At 48.9% G+C, this 23,080-nt stretch overlaps 1 protein-coding gene across 1 annotated transcript; it reads right to left on the reverse strand.

Moving 5' to 3' along the window:
• Nucleotides 1-861: 861 nt before the first annotated feature.
• MINDY1 (MINDY lysine 48 deubiquitinase 1) lies at nt 862-22,569 on the reverse strand. Its single transcript, XM_080984706.1, has 11 exons — nt 22,455-22,569; nt 21,113-21,260; nt 16,493-18,319; nt 14,763-14,820; nt 12,794-12,858; nt 11,349-11,507; nt 8,950-9,052; nt 6,064-6,206; nt 3,781-3,972; nt 2,481-2,618; nt 862-1,152 (listed from the first exon to the last, which is right to left on the reverse strand). Exons 3-11 carry the CDS (start codon nt 17,027-17,029, stop codon nt 1,072-1,074), a joined length of 1,476 nt encoding a protein of 491 aa, XP_080840832.1. The 5' UTR covers nt 17,030-18,319; nt 21,113-21,260; nt 22,455-22,569; the 3' UTR covers nt 862-1,071.
• Between the last annotated feature and the right edge of the window lie 511 nt (nt 22,570-23,080).

The raw sequence follows: 23,080 nt of genomic DNA on the forward strand, positions 1-23,080 counted from the left end.
TGGCGGTTCCCTCCCTGTGAGGTTACAGGGAACCAGGCAGAGGGCCTTCTCGGTGGTGGCACCCTCCCTGTGGAACACCTTCCCATCAGATGTCAAGGAAATAAACAACTATCTGACTTTTAGAAGACATCTGAAGGCAGCCCTGTTTTGGGAAGTTTTGAATGTTTGATGTTTTATTGTGTTTTTAATACAGTGGTACCTCAGGTTAAGTACTTAACTCGTTCTGGAGGTCCGTTCTTAACCTGAAACTGTTCTTAACCTGAAGCACCACTTTAGCAAATGGGGCCTCCCGCTGCTACCACGCCACCGGAGCCCGATTTCTGTTCTCATCCTGAAGCAAAGTTCTTAACCTGAAGCACTATTTCTGGGTGAGCGGAGTCTGTAACCTGAAGCGTCTGTAACCTGAGGTACCACTGTATTCTGTTGGGAGCCACCCAGAGTGGCTGGGGAAACCCAGGCAGGTGGGTGGGGTATAAATAAATCATCATTATTATTATTATTATTATTATTATTACTACTACTACTACTACCTTAAAACACATCCTGCTCCTCTCAGGACTCCAGCTCCCATCAGCCCCAGCCCCTAGAGGAGGGTGTGTGTGGGGAAAACAGATGTTGTTGGACTCCAACTCCCAGAAGCCAGCAGGGCTGACAGCAAGGGATGATGGGAGTTGGAGTCCAAGAAGGGGGCTCTAGAAGGAAAGTCTGGCTTGCTTCTCTGCCTGGGGTGGCAAGATCATCTCCAATCAACTACACCCACAACCAAACTGCTCTCTTATCAATTCCCATTGAAGGATAGACAGGGCCCCCTCCCTACTTGTGGGGTGGGGAGAGGAGAAGATAAAGACTGGAGAAGACGGGTTTGCCGGGGTTTTCGCCACCCCAAAGGTTAGTTTCTCTCTTTTTTCCCCTTTTAATTTTGGTTTCAGCCCCAGAACGGGGAGACTTTTTAAAAACAGCAGTCTTTTTTAAAAAAATGGAGCACGAGGCGTATAGAAGAGTGCGGTCCTTCTCTGCGGCAGACTTCGGTCGGCTGGGAAACAGGTGCTCTGGGCCACCCGCGGCTTGGCGTTACAGGACGACGCAGTCCGAATCCTGCTTCTGGCGCGGCCTGCGCTCTCCGGAGGGCCGGGAGGGCGGCGGAGTCCTCCCCTAAAAGGAGGGGAAGAGGAGAAAGTGGGGCGTGTTAAGGAATGGGAGATTTTGTCAGACGTGGAACACTTTTCCTCCCTCTCTCGCGATACTGGATATCAATAGGGACACACGCAAGGGAGGCTGGGAGATTCAGCGAAGACAAAGCCCTTGTTGCTGCTGTTAAACTGTGGAACTCACTTCCACATGAGGCAGCCAATTTGGATGGTTTTAAAAGAGGATTGGACATGGGAAGTTTTTAATGTGTGAGATCTTAGTGTATTTTTGGTCTTTGTTGGAAGCTGCCCAGAGTGGCTGGGGAAACCCAGCCAGATGGGCAGGGTACAAATTAATAATAATAATAATAATAATAATATAATAATTAGGAAGCTATTAATGGCTGTGTTATACCAATAATAATAATAATAATAATAATAATAATAATAATAATAATATATTATTTATACCCCGCCCATCTGGCTGGGTTTCCCTAGCCACTCTGGGCGGCTTTCAACAGAATACTAAAATACAATAGTCTATTAAACATTAAAAGCTTCCTTAAACAGGGCTGCCTTCAGATGTCTTCTAAAAGTGTGGTAGTTGTTTTTCTCTTTGACATCTGGTGGGAGGGCATTCCACAGGGCGGGCGCCACTACCAAGAAGGTCCCCTGCCTGGTTCCCTGTAACTTGCCTTCTTGCAGTGAGAGAACCACCAGAAGGCCCTCGGTGCTGGACCTCAGTGTCTGGGCAGAACGATGGGGGTGGAGACCAGTATACCTGAAGGAACGTCTCCACCCCCATCATTCAGCCCGGACACAGAGGTCCAGCGCCGAGGGCCTTCTGGCAGATCCCTCCCTCCCTGAGAGAAGTGAGGTTACAGGGAACCAGCCTTCTCGGTGGTGGCGCCCACCCTGTGGAACGCCCTCCCATCAGATGTCAAGGACATAAACAACTACCTGACATTTTGAAGACATCTGAAGGCAGCCCTTTTCAGGGAAGTTTTGAATGTGTGACATTCTAATGTATTTTTAATCTTTGTTTGAAGCCGCCCAGAGTGGCTGGGGAAACCTAGCCAGATGGGCGCGGTACAAATTAATAATAATAATAATAATAATAATAATAATAATAATAATAATAATAATTTTATAACCCCCCCCCCCAGAAACCCAGGCACCTGTTCTTAAATAGCAGCTCTTATCACGAGCATCTGCTGGTCTGTAATAGAACTGTTTATGGCAGGTCTATGGCCCTGCAAAGGATGCTGGGGTCGACCTAACTCTACCCCGACCGCTGGCCATGCTGCGTACACAGGGGTTGGTGGGAGTTGGGGGGAGTTGGGGGGACGTTACCTGTGCAGGGGGGGCTGCGGCAGGTGGCTGCTGCTGTTGCTGCTGATATTCCTCCTGCTGCAGCTGCTGGGCAAGCTCTAAGTCGCTGAGCGCGGGTCCCCCTTGCTGCTGTTGCAGAGACAAGGCGATCATGTAGTCCTATGGAAGAAGGAAGGAAGGAAGGAGAGAGAAAGAGTTGGTGGGTGTGAACTGAGAGCACGGCACACACACCTCCTTCAAATTCCTACCCTCTGGTTTCTTTTCTTCTTCTTCCGTCTTAATTTTATTTTATTCGCAACACAATTTACATAAGAGAACAAAAAAAAAAAAAAGGAAAGAAAACAATACGGACAAACAAACAGAAAACAAGAAAATAAACAAAACCACAACACTTGACATTAACTAACAACACAACGACTAACATCACACTCTCTTGACTTCTGGAATCACCTCCTTGTGCTTTCAACGTATTCTTAACCTATACGCCCTTTTTATTATATCTAATGCATATCTGAAATTATCTGCAGTTGTAACTTTCCCTTTTAGTCTTCAAGATTCCATCTGAACCTGTTCGAAGATTTGCATTTCCACAATATTCTTTAAATATTACCCACTCTTTGAACACTTTCTGGTTTGAGTTTCCTCTTATTCACCCAGTCTTTTTAGCAAGTTCTACGTATTCTATCATCTTCACCTGCCAGTCAAGCTTTGGAGGAATTGATTCACCCTTCCAATTTTTTTGCTACTAGAATTCTAGCCGCCGTGGTTGCACACATAAAAATAGTTCTCTCTCTTTTTGGAATTTCAGTGGACATGATGCCTAACAGAAAGGGTTCGGGGGGGGGGGGGGTTGGAAAGAGAATCTAAAGATCTTTTTACTTTCATTTCATGGCAGATCTCAAGTGTGTTTACTTTCAGCTAAATATACTATTTCCTTTGTACATACATAGAACATGGAGTGTTTCAAGATCTTCTTATATACAATACCTATTATTATTATTATTATTATTATTATATTTGCGCGCAGCAGAACTCAGCCACGCTTCTCTTGAAACGGAAGCATTGCATTTTCAGCGCTCCTAAACGCTCAGCTTGGGAACAGAACAGAACAACTCCTCTTTCTCCCTGTTCGCCAGAGGGACTCTCTGAGCCCGCCCTCAGTGGCCGGATCGGCTCCTTTCGCTCTCATTGGCTCCAATCAGCACGGAGGGTGAGAAGGTTGCTTACCATTGGCTAAAAAGCCTCCCCTTTCAACTGACTGGGTGAACCAGGGCAGCGCTTACGCCCCGCATGGTCTTGGCTGGGTGGCCCCTGCTCTCACCTGGTCCACCTGTCTCTGGTTGAGGTGCTGCTCCTGCGGAGAACCGCCAGCCGCCTCCTTGCCCAGGGCGTGGTTGAGGTGGAACTCTGCGTCGCAGAAGCAGCTGTCCCCGTCCACGTTGTGCAGGCTCTCCCAGGCGACCTGCTCCTCGTGGAGGAAGCCCTGGTCCGTCACCAGGAGGTACAAGTGGCTCTGGAGAGGGAGCAGGGAGAGAAAAAAAACAGGCTCTGGTTAATTCAGAGGCAAGATGGTGGTAAATTGGCATAAGTAAAGGTAAAGGGACCCCTGACCATTAGGTCCAGTCGTGGCCGACTCTGGGGTTGCGGCGCTCATCTCGCTTTACTGGCCGAGGGAGCCGGCGTACAGCTTCCGGGTCATGTGGCCGGCAGGACTAAGCCGCTTCTGGCTAACCAGAGCAGCGCACGGAAACGCCGTTTACCTTCCCGCTGGAGCAGTACCTACCGTATTTTTTGCACCATAACACTCACTTTTTTCCTCCTAGAAAGTAAGGGGAAATGTCTGTGCGTGTTATGGAGGGAATGCCTACGGGTGGCATGCCTACGGATTTTCCTCCTCTAAAAACTACGTGCGTGTTGTGGTCGGGTGCGTGTTATAGAGCGAAAAATACGGTATTTATCTACTTGCACTTTGTGCTTTCAAACTGCCAGGTTGGCAGGAGCAGGGATTGGGCAACAGGAGCTCACCCCGTTGTGGGGATTCGAACTGGCGACCTTCTGATTGGCAAGTTCTAGGCTCTGTGGTTTAACCCACAGTGCCACCTGCGTACAACTATTTAAAAACACCACCACTTGCGAGCATCTACTTCCTTCTTGGGCTCTAATCACAGAGAGAGGCTATTGAACTTCCCGGCCCTCTTGGATAATCGCGTTGTCCCGAGTGAATCTCCACCCCTCGTCTCTCCCACTTCCTCCTTCGTCACTTCTACGGGTGCTGACAAGTGCCCTCTGTCTTTGAGCTCTTTGCTCTCCTACTTTTAAGGCTCGCCGGGTTCTGGGAGATGGAGGGTCTGGAATGCTTTCTAATGACAGCGTGTCAGCTGGGTATGTTGAATGGTCTCTTTAAATTTGAAGATTCATTATTGTTCCACAAGATGTTTATGTCTTTAAGGGCCAGAGCAAATAACGTGACCTAGTTTTACAGCTGTGAAACAGTATAGCAGGTGCTGCTAAGTTGCGTTAATTAAGCTGTGTCAGCAATTGGGTATAGTATATAAAGAGCAGCACCTAGCTCTCTCAATACCCTGGTGGATGGGTCATGCTTGTTGATATATTTAGTGTAAAAGGAGTTTTTGTTTTTGTTATTAAAGCCTAGCTAAAGTTATTTTGTGTTCCTTGTAATGTGTGGTCTCCCCAGCAAGTTTTCTGCAGCGCAACTAATCTGCAAATAGCCAACAGGGTGTTGTTCTGGTTGTCCCACGATTTCCTAGCTTTCCCCCTCATCTGCCTCTGAGCTGCAACCTCCCTCAAACCCCTGTTGCAAAGCTATATTGTCTTCCTTTTCCTGCTCCCTGGAAGGGTCCGGATGGGGAGGCCGTCTCCACCATTGCTCCTCCCCTGCCCAGTCCCGGACATCGCCCACCTTTCTTAAAAAACAACAATTGGTCGGCCAATTGGTGCCAAAGAAGGACAGAACTTTTTTTATGTATGCTACAACAGCAGCAAGAATACTTATTGCAAAGTATTGGAAGACACAAGATCTACCCACTCTGGAAGAATGGCAGATGAAGGTGATTGACTACATGGAACTGGCAGAAATGACTGGCAGAATCCGAGACCAGGGAGAAGAGTCGGTGAAAGAAGACTGGAAGAAATTTAAAGACTATTTACAGAAATATTGTAAAATTAATGAATCCTAGAAGGATGTTGGATAGAAACTAAGTGGTTTCCAGCTGTAATGCTTTAAGAGATACGAAAAAAAAGGTTTACAAATGGGTAAAAGTTTAATGGTAAGGATCTGCTGAACTAACAAACTGAACTGGAATACAAAAAAGGGAGGTACGAGGAGGTCCGGGGAAACAAGTGTAAGGAAGATATGCTATGGAAAATTAACGTGTTTTTAACTGTTTTTACTTTGTATGCTTTTTTTATTGTTCATTTTCATTTTTCATTTTTTTGGTTATATCTTAAAAACTTTATTCCTTTTTCTGCATTTTGTATTTTCTTGTATTTTTATTTTTTGTCTTTGTGTAATTCTTGTATTCTTTGAAACTTTAATAAATATCATTTTTTAAAAAAACAAAAAACAGCCCTGCAGGGCGGGTACCTTGTGCTTGATCATGGTGCTGAAGTGGTTGTTCCGGAAGAAGACGCTCAGCTCGCCTTCCTTGACCGTGGACGTCAGCTCACAGAGGCCGTGGTAGGTCAGCTGAGAGGCCGTGGACTCCAAAAACTGCTCTGCTATCAGGCCTGCCAGGGGCGGGGGGCGTTGCGATGGAACAGGGAGCAGAAGAAGCAAAGATGAGGTGAAATGCAGGCAAAGCATGATGGCGATCGACTCTGATGATGAATTGGATCCACAGTTCTTTCAATTCCTTGCTCGGCCTTCACCCTAAGGACCCAGGGTGGGCCACAACCTTTTAGAACGCAGCATTAAAAGCTGTTTAAAATAACAGGGTCCGGCCTGAATGATACACTGCTGCCTGCAGCCAAATCTCTGAGTGCTCAAAGGAGATGGTGGTGTCCCTAGGATACGTAGTTTTATTTTACACCGCGAAGATAGGATGGAGGGACTTGCAGCACTAACACCCCATTAGGTCCCCCAGGGAGGTCTCCAAAGCACAGTTTTGGCATCCTAACAGATTGAGGTTGAATCCTGACAAGACAGAAGTACTATTTTGGGGGGACAGGAGGCGGGCGGGGGTGGAGGATTCCCTGGTTCTGAATGGGGCAACTGAAGAACCAGGTGCGCAGCCTGGGAGTCATTCTGGACTCACAGCTCTCCATAGAAGCACAGGTTAATTCTGTATCCAGGGCAGCTGTTTACAAGCTCCATCTGGTACGCAGGTGAGACCCTACCTGCCTGCAGACTGTCTTGCCAGAGTGGTGCATGCTCTGGTTATCTCCCACTTGGACTATGGCAATGCGCTCTACGTGGGGCTACCTTTGAAGGTGACCCGGAAACTACAACTAATCCAGAATAGGGCAGCAAGACTCGTGACTGGGAGTGGCTGCCGAGACCACATAACCCCAGTCTTGAAAGACCTGCATTGGCTCCCAGTACGTTTCCGAGCACAATTCAAAGTGTTGGTGCTGACTTTTAAAGCTCTAAACGGCCTCAAAGGTCCAGTATACCTGAAGGAGCGTCTCCACCCCCATCGTTCTGCCCGGACACCGAGGGCCTTCACCGAGGGTCCAGCACTGAGGGCCTTCTGGTGGTTCCCTCCCTGCGAGAAGCCAAGTTACAGGGAACCAGGCAGAGGGCCTTCTCGGTGGTGGCGCCCGCCCTGTGGAATGCCTTCCCAGCAGATGTCAGAGAAAAACAATGACCAAACTTTTAGAAGACATCTGAAGGCAGCCCTCTTTAGGGAAGCTTTTAATGTTTGACAGACTATTGTATTTTAATATTTTGTTGGAAGCCGCCCGGAGTGGCTGGGGAAACCCAGCCAGATGGGCAGGGTTTAAATAATAAATTATTATTATTATTATTATTATTATTATTATTATTATCCAGCACAGAGCGAGACAAGCCTCTGTATCTCCAGCTCCCACCAAACCCACACACTGACAGCCCCACCTGGCCCTACTGTTCTCCATCCCAGGATAATGCGACATTCAGCCAGGTGAAGTGGGGAAGGCCCACCCATTGGTCTCTGTGGCAACAGAGCTTGCTTTTTCAAAATGCAAATGGTAAGCAAGCTTCCTCCTATAGATTCTAGGCTCCTATCCGCAAGACCACAGGTTTTGAAGGGAACCACAGGTGTCATCCAGACTGACCCCACCACCCAGAGCCATAACAATACATGTATCTCAAGTTTCAAAGAGGTGTGTCTTCAGCGTGGGACAACAACCACATAATAATAATAATAATAATAATAATAATACCCTGCCCTCCCCAGCCAGAGCCGGGTTCAGGGCGGCTAACACCAATAAAATTCCAGTAAAAAACATAATGGGGGGGGGGGGGACAGGACCAATTTAAAATACAGGTTAAAATGCGATGTAAAATGCAGCCTCATTTTAAAAGTAGCCGATAAATCAAGACCATAAGGGGAGGGAAACATAAGGGTCAGACTGAGTCCAAACCAAAGGCCAGGTGGAACAGCTCTGTCTTGCAGGCCCTGAAGAAAGATGTCAAGTCCCGCAGGGCCCTGGTCTCTTGGGACAGAGCGTTCCACCAAGTCGGGGCCAGTGCTGAAAAGGCCCTGGCCCTAGTTGAGACCAATCTAACCATTTTGCGACCTGGGACCTCCAAAATGTTGTCATTTGTGGACCTTAATTTCCTCCGTGGGGCATACCAGGAGAGGCGATCCCGTAGGTACGGTTTAAAAGAATTCAAAATTTCAATGGTTGTAAATGATACAAGAAATATACAGTGGAATCTTGGTTGTCGAGTGCTTCAGAAGTCAAATGTTTTGGCTTTTGAACGCCAATGACCGGGAGGTGAATGCTTCCGTTTTCAAAGGTGCCTCAGAAGTCAAACGGCTTCCGCAGTGTGTTTCTCCACTTTTTCAATGGATTTTGCCGCCTGGCAATTTCGCCTCGGTTGTCAAACGTTTTGGAAGTCGAACGGTCTTCCGGAATGGATTATGTTCGACAACTGAGGTTCCACTGTACGTACATGTAACGGTTGTTCAAAATAGGTGTCTAATAGCTCAAAGATGGTTAAAAGTCCTTTGCTGAAGCAGAGAGGTCTCCTGAGGTAAAAACCATGCGAGATGAGGCTTGGAAAGCAAGTTTCTGCAAGCGTGAAACTACCACCAAGCAGGCCCTGCTGCTAGTCTCCGTAAACCAGATCTTATTTTATTTTTCCTTGCTCAGGGGCCATGCTAATCTTCTCTGTCTCGTTCCAATTTTAGTACATGTGCCGAAGCAAGCACAAATCAGATCTTACTTAATGGCCTCCACCCCTGGGCTGACGACAACCCCACCTCCAGGTACCAGTTACCCCGGACCTTGACTGTGTGAATGAGCCCAGGCAGAGGGGCCTCACCTTCCGTCACCAGATTAGGGTCGCTTGAGTGTTTGCAGGTGATGATTTTCTCCACCAACTGGTTGTAGGTCAGCTTGCTGACGGCCTGCGCCACCTCTGGTATCTGGGGTGGGGAGAAACAGGTTCTGAGCTGGAGTCTGGGAGTCCACGGCGCAAGGGGTGTCGACGGCCAAGAGGCAGGTTCAAATCCCAGTTCGGCCACCAAACTCCCAGGGTGGCCTTAGGTCAATTTCCCCACACCCACCCCTCAGCCTAACCTTGCGGGCTTGTTGTGAGGACAGAGGAGGATCATGCAGCAAACCCATAATATAGACCATATTTTTCGCTCTATAGGACGCACTTTTCCCCCTCCAAAAATGAAGGGGAAATGTGTGTGCGTCCTATGGGGCGAATGCAGGCTTTCGCTGAAGCCTGGAGAGCGAGAGGCGTCGGTGCGCACCGACCCCTCTCGCTCTCCAGGCTTCAGGAAGCTATCCGCAAGCCTGGGGAGCCTGCGGTAGTGCCCACCGGACTCCCAAGGCTTGCGGGCAGCAGCCTGCAGCCCAAAGCACGGGGTGCACTCCGGAGCGCGCCCCGTGCTTTGCGCAGATGTCCGCAAGCCTTGCGAGCAACAGCCTGTTCTGGGGGCTGGGGTCGGGGGAAGCTCGGGCTTCCCCAGCCCTGCAAGCTCCGGGAGCGATGGCGAGGTTGAGTGCAACCTCACCTTCGCTCCTGGTCCCCCAGCCCCGAGGCTAAAAACGAAGCCAGGACAGCTAGCGGGATCCATCCCGCTCGCTGTCATGGCTTCTTTGCTCTTTGGGGCTTGGGGGGGGGGGAAGTGCGCCCTATGGGCCGGTGCGCCCTATAGGGCGAAAAATACGGTATATATTTTTTGCAGGGAGAGGAAGAATGAGATAAATAAACGGAATAAAAAAATGTATGAAGCCCACTGGGCTCCAGTGGAACTGACTGTGGTGGTGTTGGGAAGACTTTGCATTGTTCTCATTATCTTAGACTTAGGTCAGGAATGGGGGCCTGAGGTAGTGTGGGACTCAATTTCCCATCAGCCCCAGCCCCCCTGGCCAATGGTTGGAGGTGAGGGAAGTTGTAGTTCAACAAACATCTGGGTGGGTGGTTGTCACAGGACAGCCCAGTTTAGAATTTAAAATTTTTAAATTTCAATTCTTATTTTTAAAATTTCAATTAAAAATGCGGATTGCAATTCAATATCCCAACAGCTGGGGATGGCTGAACGCAGGGCCGGCTTTAGGTTTAATGAAGCCCTCAGCTACTGAAGGCAATGGGGCCCTTTATATGTCCAGCTGTCCTTTGTCAACAACAAATGGTTGCTGTTTTTTGTGTTGAATATATGCTATATGTGATGTATGGAAGTGAGAGCTGGACCATAAAGAAGGCTGATCGCCGAAGAATTGATGCTTTTGAATTATGGTGCTGGAGGAGACTCTTGAGAGTCCCATGGACTGCAAGAAGATCAAACGTATCCATTCTGAAGGAAACCAGCCCTGAGTGCTCACTGGAAGGACAGATCGTGAAGCTGAGGCTCCAAGACTTTGGCCACCTCATGAGAAGAGAAGACTCCCTGGGAAAGACCCTGATGTTGGGAAAGATGGAGGGCACAAGGAGAAGGGGACGACAGAGGACGAGATGGCTGGACAGTGTTCTCGAAGCTACCAGCATGAGTTTGACCAAACTGCGGGAGGCAGTGGAAGACAGGAGTGCCTGGCGTGCTCTGATCCATGGGGTCACGAAGAGTCGGACACGACTAAACTACTAAACAACAACAACAACAAATATGCTATATGGCAATTTATGGGCCTAATAGGTATCTAAAGCTATTTGCACATAACAAACAGGAGGCTACACAGCACAAAACACTGTTGCTGTATGTGGGTTTTATTTTATTTGTTTTATATCTTGTATTTTGGAAATGTTTATTTCCTTTGATTTTTTGGGGGGCCCCCAAGAGAATGGGGCCCTAAGCTATAGCTTGTTTAGCTTATACAGTGGTACCTCTGGTTGTGAACGGGATCCGTTCCGGAAACCTGTTCACAACATGAAAGGAACGCAACCCGCAGCAGTGCTTCTGCGCATGACGTCATTTTGCGCGTCTGCACATGCGTCAGTGGTGAAACCCGGAAGCAACCCTTTCTGGTACTTCTGGGTCGCCGTGGGATGCAACCTGAAAACATGTAACATGAAGCAAACATGAGGTATGACTGTATGTAAATCCGGCACTGACTGAATGGCAGGTGCCGTTTACGCTTCTCAGACTGGAGAGATTCGGCTCGCGAACTCTCAAAGACGCCTTCGGCGGCATCTGAGACGCTGACGACTCGCAAGCTCAGCTCCTAGGAAGCGATGGCGTGTGGAAAGAAGAAATAGAAAACAAAGCATCTCACCTGCGGGTCCACTAGCCAGCCGTGATAGAGAGGCATGTTGAGAAGGTCGAAGACGATGCACTCGGGGGTGTACTCGAAATCGGCGACTCCCGTGAACCTCACATTGACATCCAGCCCCGTGGAGAGTTTGGGCAGAACCGTCATGGCGTCGTTGACGTTCTGTCCGCGGCAGGAGAGGAAGAAGGGCATGCTGGGTATTTTTGAAATTGGGGGACGGAACGAAGTCTAGCTGGGAAAGCCTGCATTTTTTGGGGGGGGGGAGGGATAAGGAACCTCAACTCTGGGAGACCAGGGTTCGAATCCACCCACGGGGCCGCATGACGCTGTCTCTCTCAGGGTCGTTGTGGGGATTAAATGAGGGGAGAACCACGTGTACCACCACCTTGAGTTCTTTGGGGGGAAAGCTGGGGCAGAAACGCCACCAATAAACAAATGAGTTAATCAGAGATAATAATAATAATAATAATAATAATAATAATAATTTATTATTTATACCCCACCCATCTGGCTGGGTTTCCCCAGCCACTCTGGGCAGCTTCCAACAGAACACTAAAATACAATAACCTATTAAACATTAAAAGCTTCCCTAAACAGGGCTGCCTTCAGATGTCTTCTGAATGTCAAGTAGTTGTTTATCTCTTTGACATCTGATGGGAGGGCGTTCCACAGGGCGGGCGCCACCACCGAGAAGGCCCTCTGCCTGGTTCCCTGTAGCTTTGCTTCTCGCAATGAGGGAACCGCCAGAAGGCCCTCAGAGCTGGACCTCAGTGTCCAGGCAGAACGATGGGGGTGAAGACGCTCCTTCAGGTATACTGGACCGAGGCCGTTTAGGGCTTTCAAGGTCAGCACCAACACTTTGAATTGTGCTTGGAAACGTACTGGGAGCCAGTGTAGGTCTTTCAAGACCGGTGTTATAGTATTACTTGTAAGGGATTATGCCCTCGCTGGATCAGGCCGCGACTAACTCAGGGTTCTCCTTTTTGGCAACGACCTGCGGTACAGCCGTCCACAGCGAGGGCAGACATACTGCAGTTTGCGTATCCTCTGAATGCAGTTTTCAGAGGTAGGCTGCTCCTTCCCAAGGAGGCTCCACTCCTTACCACCAAAGAGGAGCCCTGCTGGGTCTGACCTGGCACTCAGCTCCCTTGGTATCCTGATCTCACTCTCCGAAGGGAGAGCAAAGGGCGCTGCTGGGGCAAACTGGCAGCTCCCCTCGCCTGCTGTTTTTACGACGGTACGCGGTGAAGCGCAAGATGCTTCTTGGTGTGCCATTGTTTGGTTTTAATGTGCACGCATTCTCTGCAGCGGGAACTTTGGGCACAGGGCAGATTGTGGAAGTTCTCAGCAGGTTATTACAATAAGCAGAGACCTGCCGAGTGCCTTGGGGGAGCCCAAAGGGGGGAGAGAGAGAGGATGAGAGGAGGGGGAGAAAGAAGGGAACTCACTTGCTGAAAATTGAGCTGGAGGGCTTCTGACTGTTTTTGGGGCTTGATGGACAGGATGCAGTCACCTGACACAGAGAGAAAATAGACCTTTTTCATTAAGAACGTAAGAAATTAGCAAAGACATATCATAACTGTGACAATATATGTTGGAAATGTAAAGAAAAGGAAGGAACCTTTTATCATATGTGGTGGATCTGTTCCAAGGTGAAAGACTTCTGGGAAAAGATTTATAATGAATTGAAAAAAAATGTTGAAATATACATTTATAAAGAAACCAGAGGCCTTTCTTCTTGGAATAACAGGTTTGGAATTGCCCAAGAAAGATGTTACATTATTTTTGTATGCCACAACTGCTGCCCGTATTTTGTCAGCTAAAAAGTGGAAAACCCAAGAATTACCAACAATAGAAGAATGGCAGATGAAGATGATGGATTTTTCGGAGCTAGCCGACCTGACTGGAAGAGTCCGCGACCAGAAGGAGGAGGAGTATCAGGAAGAGTAGAATAAATTTAATGATTATTTAGTTAAATTTGTTAAGTTAAACTAACTGAAAATAGCTTGCAGATACTTAATGGGCCTAGGATTTTATTTATGTTAAGTGATGAATTAATATGTTTAATTCCATAAGGTGAAGATCTAAGGATGTGAATGTTTAAGTTAAATTTCATAAAAATTGGGATTTGGAAAACCGTTAAAAAGACATGCAATGAAATTCAACCAAGGCAAAGCGAGGAAGTCACTTAACAAAGTTAATAACTGTAATTTTCAATAAGGCTATGATTTATGTTTGTTTGTCTTGTGTGTTTGTTTGTTTGTTTATAATATTGTGAAAACTAATAAAAAAAATTTGGGGGAAAAAGAACGTAAGAAGGGCGCCGTCGCTGGATCAGGCCAAAGGGGCCCCACCTAGTCCAGCCTCCTGTTCTCAAAGTGCTCAAAAACACCTCCGGTAACCTAGAAATCTAGATAGACTGCCTCCAGTGGCAGGGAGTTCCACTGTTTAGCTACACGTTTTGGGAAGAAGTCCTTCCTTTCGCCTGCCCAGGGTTGCGTCCAACGCTCGTCCAACACGGATCAGACCCGCTGCGATTAAAAGACAGGGCTAACTTAAGCCCGTCCCTTCTGGCAGATCTGTAACTTGCTTGAATACAAGCCTGCATAGAGAAGAAAGCTGACTATGCAAAGGTAATAATAATAATAATAATAATAATAATAATAATAATAATAAATTTTATTTATACCCTGCCCTCCTCAGCCAAGACCGAGCTCAGGGCGGCTAACACCCGATATAAAAACAAATTGATTGAAATACAACTTAAAAACAAGATTAAAATACAGTGCAACATTAAAATGCAGCCTCATTTCAGTGGAAACTCAAATAAAAAACTTTGGGGGGGATGAAAACGTCAAGTCTTCACCAAGGCTAACTATCCAGATTGGTCCTACACAGGCCAGAAAAAAGCCAGGGAAGTCCCCAAATAAGAGTTCCATCACAGAAGGAGAAAGGAAAAAGGAAAGACTGGAAGGGGATCAAGTTGATTCCAAGCCAAAGGCCAGGCGGAACAACTCTGTCTTACAGGCTCTGCGGAAAGAAATCAGATCCCGCAGGGCCCTGGTCTCAGGAGACAGAGCGTTCCACCAGGCGGGAGCCAGTGCTGAAAAGGCCCTGGCTCTGGTTGAGGTAAGCAAATGCCTTTGTTGCTCCGCCCACTTTGGCCTCTGGCCCCGCCCACCAGCAGTATGCGGCCCCCGAACCTTGCCCGGAAGTGGGAAGTGGCCCTTGAGCAAAAACGAAAAACAGGTTTCTCCACCCCTGTACCAAATGATCTCACTCTGTACAAAGGCAGCTTCACACGGTCGGGGGAATTAGGTGGCCCCTTGTCTAGTACCCAGAACCCCCCCTCCAAAAAACCACAACCCCAGCCCTCAGGAAATGTGAAAGCGATGGCGGCCGCATCCTGACACTTACCGAGGTGAGCCATCAGCTCGTCGGAAGTGATCACTTCCTTCTGGGGAGGCAGTTTCACCTGAAAGGGAGAAAGAGGGGAAAAGATAGAGAAGAGATTCGGGAGGATAAAGGACATTTTGCCAAGAGGACCAGCCTGCCTTGCCCCGTGTGCGCCCCCTCCTCCCTCCAAATGCCTGCATTTGGGGGTATATACCAAGAAAAAAGGGGATGCGGGTGGCACTGTGGGTTAAACCACAGAGCCTAGGACTTGCCGATCAGAAGGTCGGCGGTTCGAATCCCCGCGACGGGGTGAGCTCCCGTTTCTCGGTCCCTGCTCCTGCCAACCTAGCAGTTCGAAAGCACACCAGTGCGAGTAGATAAATAGGTACCGCTCCGGCGGGAAGGTAAATGGTGTTTCCGTGCGCTGCTCTGGTTTGCCAGAAGCGGCTTAGTCATGCTGGCCACATGACCCGGAAGCTGTACGCCGGCTCCCTCGGCCAATAAAGCGAGATGAGCGCCGCAACCCCAGAGTCGTCCGCGACTGGACCTAATGGTCAGGGGTCCCTTTACCTTTACCAAGAAAAAAGCACACCAAGAACTCAGGCCAATATAAGTTTCAGTAGTGGGAGGGGTCCCTACTCGCAAATCAATAGTCAATTGTAACAAAAACTAATCCATTCAAAAGTATGTATTCTGACAAGGATTGCAAACTCAAATAGAGATTACAAACTCAAAACAGATTACAAACTCAAATTCATAAGGATATGTAATAATAATACTACTACTACTACTACTAATAATAATAATTTATTATTTATACTCCGCCCATCTGGCTGAGTTTCCCCAGCCACTCTGGGCAGCTCCCAATCGAGTGTTAAAAACAATACAGCATTAAATATTAAAAACTTCCCTAAACAGGGCTGCCTTCAGATGTCTTTCAAAGATAAGATAAAGGCTTATTTCCTTCACATCTGAAGGGTGGGCGCCACTACTGAGAAGGCCCTGTGTCTGGTTCCCTGTAGCTTCACTTCTTGCAATGAGGGAACCGCCAGAAGGCCCTCGGCGCTGGATCTCAGTGTCCGGGCTGAATGATGGGGGTGGAGACGCTCCTTCGGGTATACTGGACCGAGGCCGTTTAGGGCTTGAAAGGTCAGCACCAACACTTTGAATTGTGCTCGGAAACGTACTGGGAGCCAATGCAGATCTCTCAGAACCGGTGTTATATGGTCCCGGCGGCCCCTCCCAGTCACCAGCCTAGCTGCCGCATTCTGGATTAGTTGTAGTTTCCGGGTCACCTTCAAAGGTAGCCCCACATAGAGCGCATTGCAGTAGTCCAAGCAAGAGATAACCAGAGCATGCACCACTCTGGCAAGACAGTCTGCGGGCAGGGAGGGTCTCAGCCTGCGTACCAGATGGAGCTGGTAGACAGCCGCCCTGGACACAGAATTAACCTGCACCTCCATGGACAGCTGTGAGTCCAAAATGACTCCAAGGCTGTGCACCTGGTCCTTCAGGGGCATAATTGCCCCATTCAGGACCAGGGAATCCCCCACACCCGCCCACCTCATGTCCCCCCAAAACCGTACTTGTGTCTCGTCAGGATTGAACCTCAATCTGTTAGCCGCCATCCATCCTCTAACAGCCTCCAGGCACTCACACAGGCCCTTCACCGAATACAATAATTCGTTACAGAATTAGAGATAAGAGTTTATGCCTTCGGGACTGCCCCCGACCCTGGAAGCTCTACTCACCTTCCACTGCAAGAAAAGGATGTTCATGATGGCCAGCAGCGGGCAGGGTCCGTTCTCGCTCTGCGTGATGACGGGCGTCCTCTCCCCTTTCCAGCTGATCCATTTGACGCAGTAGAAGTCGGGGGGCTGGGGGTGGCTGGCGGGAGAAGACCGGGGCTCGGGGGCCACCTCCCCGGGTTGCTCGGCGGCGGCGGCGGGCGCATCAGCCGGGTCAGAGACGCTTGGCAGAGAGGCAGCGCCCGCCAGCAGTTCCTCCTCTCCCGAACGCTCTTTGGAATCCGGCTTTCCGGCCTCCGCAGACTCCTGAGATTCGGGTTCCGGCCCTTCGCCTCCCTTCCCGGCCCCCGGGGGGGTTTCCTCGCAGGCCGGGGCCTTCGGTGCCTCCTCCTGGTCTTGCCCGTTTGCAGTGGGCACCTTGCCACACATGGCACCAACGTCCTCTATGCCTCGCTCCTCCGGGGAGGCCTCGGTGGGTGGGGGCTCGGCCGGCACATTCTCCCCCTTCGCTGACGGTTCTGCGGATAATTCGGGCTCCATTCGGCGCTGCCCCTACTGCCGCCTTCCTTATAAAAACCCAAGCATCCACCGCGGACGAGCCAATGGGCTGGCTGTCGGATCTAATCCTAAATGATAGCTTCCTTCTCGCTTTCTGCTGAAGTTTGAATGTGCTTTCCGATTCTGCCTCTCAAGAGGAAAACGGATTCGGGCGTTTGGCAGGAGAAACTCACCTCTCTCCCTCTCCCGGGATCGATAAGCGATTCGCAAACTTCTATTCGCCTCGACAAAATGCAACGTTTGCTAGGTACAATTCCTCTACCCTCGCTGCCCTGCCTTCTACTCCCAAGTGGTAGAAAATGTTAACACTTTTTTAAAAAGCGGTTGGGAAAAGATTCCTATTTCAATTTATCCTCTGTTTCCCAACCGGATCTCGCTCGGCGTCGCCTTTCCCTTTTTCAAAAGCTACCGTAAAAGACCTTAAAAGTGGGGGACGACAACAATTTGGGGTCTGCTGTTTTCGGGGGCTGTCAGGCACTGCTGAGAAAACGCGAGGCGGAAGTAAAAATGAGAATAGAAACCGATGTTTTTTTCCCCAGGCTGGTTTTCTCTTGCGTTTTCCGATTCTCGTGGGGGCCACGGAGAAATCAATTCCGCCACCTCTTCTCCAGCTCGGCTTTAAAAATTTAATTATTTAACACCCAGGAAACCCAATCGCCGGCCGCCTCTCAATCTCTTTGCTTCTAGATCCGCAAAGGATTATTATCTTTCAAGATCCTTTTTTTAAAAAAAAAGAAAAATCTCCCTTTTTTTGTACAAAAAAAATATCTTTTTTAAAAAAGCAAAGAAACCCACGCCTATATATATATATGAAATTAAAAGAAGTAAATTTCCATAAACTGGTTAAAAATAGGATAAAAATGCAAAGATTTTGCTGCACGGACGGTTTGGTTTTTTCCTTTTAAAAAAAGTTATTTTTTTTTTTAAAAAAAGCAAAGACAAATGTAGAAGACGAAGGTTATTTGAGTGTGTTGTTATTCCCTTTAGGACGGACTCTGCCCCACCGGCTCCAGACCTTCGCCCTCCTTTTGCTGTCCTTGAGGTTGGGCAACCGCAAACAGAGGCAGCCAGTCCCCTATCTTATTTTCATCTGATATGAGTTGCTCCTTCCATTCTGAGGCATCCCAGCATATTGACTTTCTCTCCTCGCCGCCAACCACAACTCACGCGCTGCTCAGTCTCTAGAGCGAGTTTGGCGGGTTGTTGACAGCTTGCCTTTGCAGAGAGAGCGGCTCAGCTGGAGGGGTTTTAAATCAGCCGGGCGGCAGGATCCTGGCAATAAAAAAAGAAGGGAAGAGGGTGGTAAGAGAAACACCTGGATTTTTCCACCTGGACACACCTTTACCTCGCTTCCACGGAAGAATTTCATTTAAAAGCCATGTATGTTTTCACTTCCAAGGACTGAAATTGGGGTGGGTCTTTTCCAGACCAACCAAGGGTGGAATTCCCTTCCAGGCAGGCTTTCAGGGGCCGCATGCGGGTGTGGGCGGGGCCACAGGTAAAAGTGGGTGAGGCCATGAGTACCTTTGCACAGTAGGCTGGCTTCCATACATAATCTCTCTCTCTCTCCTCCATCCAAACATGTCAAAGGCATGATCAGGGTGGAATGACGTATTTACAGCAGGAGAAAGCACTCTGGGAGGGTGCAAAGCGAGGCAGGCGAGGGGTGTGCCCCCGGGGGCCACAGGGAGAGGTCCCAAGGGCCATATTACGCTCCGAGGCCCCACCACCCTCAGCTGGAAGCGTTCTTTCCTCTCCCGATTGGACAGAACCATATTTCCTTTCTGGCCCATAAATGGAAAGCACAGAATGGCTCCCCCCAAAGAATCCTGGGAACTGGAGCTTGATGAGGTTGGAAACTACACTTCCCAGGATTCCTTGGGGAAGTCACATGCTTCAGATGGGAGATGAATGGACTTTAAATGCATGGATCTGCTATAGCTCTCTGTCTTTTTAGATGAAAGCCGGGGATCTAGGTAAATTGGGGAGGGCAGAGCCAGCTGCTCCCCTCTCCCCACGCGACCCGATCAGGGAGGGGAATGGCCAGCCGTCAGTCAGCTGAACACTCAGTTGCCGTGGTTGTTGCATAGCTTTGGGGTGGTGGTTGTGGGGTGTTTCTGCAAGAGGGAAGCTGCCAAGCCGGTCCTAAGGGTGGGGTTGGGGGTGGGGAAACAGCTTAGCTCTGCAGCCTGGTTGGATCCAGGCAACGGCTGGGACCTGGGTTTCAAACAACCCAGGAGGGAGGTGAAGGGGAGAGCAGGATCGGTGCAAATCCACCTTCAGCTGGAGGTGCAACATATAACTCTCCACCCCACCCCACCCCACCCAGTTCCCTCAAAATTTATTCATTTTAACCCCCACCCTTTAACTGAGCGGCTTACAAAGATTGGTAGCAAGACACGGCACACAAGGAAAAAGGGAGGAGGAGGGAGGAGGAAAGAAGCAGCAGCAAGCTAACCTTGGTTACCTATGGGCTGCGCACTCTCCTCACTCCTTCAACGTTTCAATTCTGAATATTATTGTTGTTATTTTTACTTTCGCCACTTTACATTTTGTAGCGCTTTAATTATATATCGTTTCATTGATTATGCTTTGCAGGCTCCTTTGGGAGCAAACACGGGATAGAAATCAAATAAACAGATAAATACATTTCTAGGGCTAAATGGCAGTGCAGTGAAATGGTTAGTGTTAGGCTAGGACTAGGTTGCCCCGGGTTCGAATCCAATGGGGACTGGACCTTGGACCTTCTGCGTGCAAAGCAGATGCTCTCACCACTGAGCCACAGCCCTCCCCTTAAAAATAAAGCAAGACTCCAGTCCTCATGATTCTGAAAACACAATTCTGTTGCAGGGGCCTCTCCCAACCCCACCTGCGGATGCCATTGGGGGCTGGACTTCCCGCATGCAGTGCATGTCCTCTATCTCTGACGCAGGGCTCCCTAGCAATCGGTCCAGTATACCTGAATGAACCTCGATCCAGTATACCTGAAGGAGCGTCTCCACACCCATCGTTCTGCCCAAACACTGAGGTCCAGCTCTGAGGGCCTTCTGGCGGTTCCCTCATTGCGAGAAGCCAAGTTACAGGGAACCAGGCAGAGGGCCTTCTCGGTAGTGGCGCCCTCCCTGTGGAAGGCCCTCCCACCAGATGTCAAAGAGAAGAACAACTACCAAACTTTTAGAAGACATCTGAAGGCAGCCCTGTTTAGGGAAGCTTTTAATGTTTAATAGGTTATTGCATTTTAATATTCTGTTGGAAGCCGCCCAGAGTGGCTGGGGAAACCCAGCCAGATGGGCGGGGTATAAATAAATAAATAAATTATTATTATTATTATTATTATTATTATTATTATTTTATTATCAAGAGTAACCTTAAGATTCTAGTCCTCATGATTCCGAATAAAGAGCCGGCTGAATAGGAACACAGGGAAGCTTCCTTATTACCAAGCCAGCAATTGCTCCATTTAGTTCAGTGTTGTCTACGCTGACTGGTAGCAGCTCTCCGGAGTTTGAGAGAGCGGGACTCTCTCAGGCCCACCAGAAATTGAACCCAGGACTTTCTGAATGCAAAGCACTGCCCACCGAGCCAGTTAGATGGCTTAACAAATTAAATACTGTAAATGGAAATAATCTTAAGGCCAAGGAGTGTGTGCTAACAGCCAGTTAAAGAGTCTGGGGCTGTGTAAGCCAAACCTGCCAGTCTGGACACACCCATCTTGCAAAGGAACTCGCACCCAGGACCGGGATGGGTGGGGGGGGTCTTTGTGTGGCGTAGCACCGGGTTGAGTCCTGTCTGCCTTCTTCTGCTTACCCAACCAGGACAGCCAGCCAGGGTCCAAGACAACGGGGAAAAGGACGGGCTTTTTTGGGAAGGCTGGCAAAATATTATTAGGGAAAGCTTTGCAAGAAAAAGTGACGGGTGCAGAAGGTGAGAAAGTGGGGCTGTGGGTCAAGGGGGGGCTGGCTGCTTCTCCGCTCCTGGATCCTAATGTAAACACCCCCTGATCCGAATCAAGCAGATCCAAATGCGGGAGGCGAAATGTGGAGCGACAAGGGACTCTTTGCTCACCTTTCCTTTGGCTTTCATCCCAAGGCCTGCCTCTCTCTCTCTCTCTCTCTCTGCAAATCTTCCTCCGTTTTGGATCCTTCCGAAGTTTCTCCCTCTCCTCTTCCTTCCCTTCTTTTTTCTCTCCCCAAATCGGAAGACAAGAGGAGACCTGGCGGAGAAAAAGGAGAGTCACTTTGCACCGGCTTGTTTACCTTCTCGCCTCCCCACAGAGACATCTATTGGGGCGGAGGTTTTACAGCACTGGAGGGGTCTTGTGCAATGGGTCCGGAAAAGGGAGAGGAATTAGGGTCAGATAACAAAAGGGCAGTGTTTTCCAAAGCTGCTGACAGCTTTTTTTTTTTTTAAAGGTCTGATAGCGGGTGGCGCTGTGGGTTAAACCACAGAGCCTAGGACTTGCCGATCAGAAGGTTGGCGGTTCGAATCCTCGCGATGGGGTGAGCTCCCGTTGCTCGGTCCCTGCTTCTGCCAACCTAGCAGTTTGAAAGCACGTCAAAGTGCAAGTAGATAAATAGGTACCGCTCCGGTGGGAAGGTAAACGGCATTTCCGTGCCCTGCTCTGGTTCGCCAGAAGCAGCTTAGTCATGCTGGCCACATGACCCAGAAGCTGTACTCCGGCTCCCTCGGCCAACAAAGCGAGATGAGCGCCACAACCCCAGAGTCGTCCGCGACTGGACCTAATGGTCAGGGGTCCCTTTACCCTTTACCTTTTTAGCGCTTATTTTCTGAATTAAAATGGGAGGCGTTACTTTGCTCTCACAAAGGGGAGACTGCAAGGGGAGAGAAAGGTTTGCTTTTGGGGGCGTGAATCTGATCGGAAGGAGGCAGTGACTCATTCAGAAGGGCAACAGGGAAATTCCTCCTGCGATCCCACAGCAATTGAATTGAGATTGATGCTGTACAGACCACAAGGACTCATTCCCCAGTGGGAGGCTGGACGGAAAGAAGGAAAGAGACAAGAGACACACAGAGAGAGGGGCGACAGGCACCCTCCTTGAATACTTGCATGCTCTCCAGGAATTACTGGACAAATTTTGCCCCATAAAGGGGTATAGTCACAGTTAATCACTTCCGGAGCAGACTGCTTGGGCGAACATCATGCAGAGGTACAACGGATGAACTCCCCATCTGCATATGTGCTTAAGATCTCTCGCCCAAGGAATTTCTTTCTATCTTTCTCACACCTTACATGGGTCAGAAGGTTGCTGAGATAGGGGAAAGCTCTACCCCATGTCAAATACACTTTTTAGAGGTTTGTTTCCAAATTGTGTCACATCTGAAATACATATTGTGGAAAAAACATTTTTTTGAAAGGATGAGATGCCAGAACTATTTAATTCAGTACCTGCTGCCTTCCCCGTCGTCCTTGCTTTTTCTCGTTACAAAATATTACCCACCCACTCTCTGGGCAAAGAGATGCTACTGTTTGTGGAAATTTGAAAGCCCTTCTGTTCTAGAATCCGAAAGGCCAGCTCTAAAGAAGGGTGTTTGGAGTCTTAAAGGGGCAGAGCTGAAATTCGGGGCAGCCCAGACTTATTTATGTTTATTCAGAGGCTAGTGCCACTGCCTTCAGAATATACGCTCCTGGATTTGCAGCCTCATGTAGGCACTGAAATATGTTGTTGTTTAGTCATGTCCGACTCTTCGTGACTCCATGGACCAGAGCACGCCAGGCACTTCATGGATCCCCTTCATGGATCACTGCCTTGCCGTGGCGAAGGGGCTTGAATAACTCAGAGAAGCTATGAGCAATGCCATGCAGGGCCACCCAAGATGGACAGGTCATAGTGGAGAGTTTTGACCAAACGTGATCCACCTGGAACAGGAACCGGCAAGCCACTCCAGTATCCCTGCCAAGAAAACTCCATGGACAAAGACAACAGGCACTGAAATATACATACAGGCAAATCCCACTGAGTTCAGTGGGATTTTTTTCTCCAGTAAACCACATTTCCTGACTCCCAGGTGCTT

Source organism: Podarcis pityusensis (assembly GCF_964106645.2).
Source record: "Podarcis pityusensis genome assembly, chromosome: 16".
NCBI classification, from domain to species: Eukaryota; Metazoa; Chordata; class Lepidosauria; order Squamata; family Lacertidae; genus Podarcis; species Podarcis pityusensis.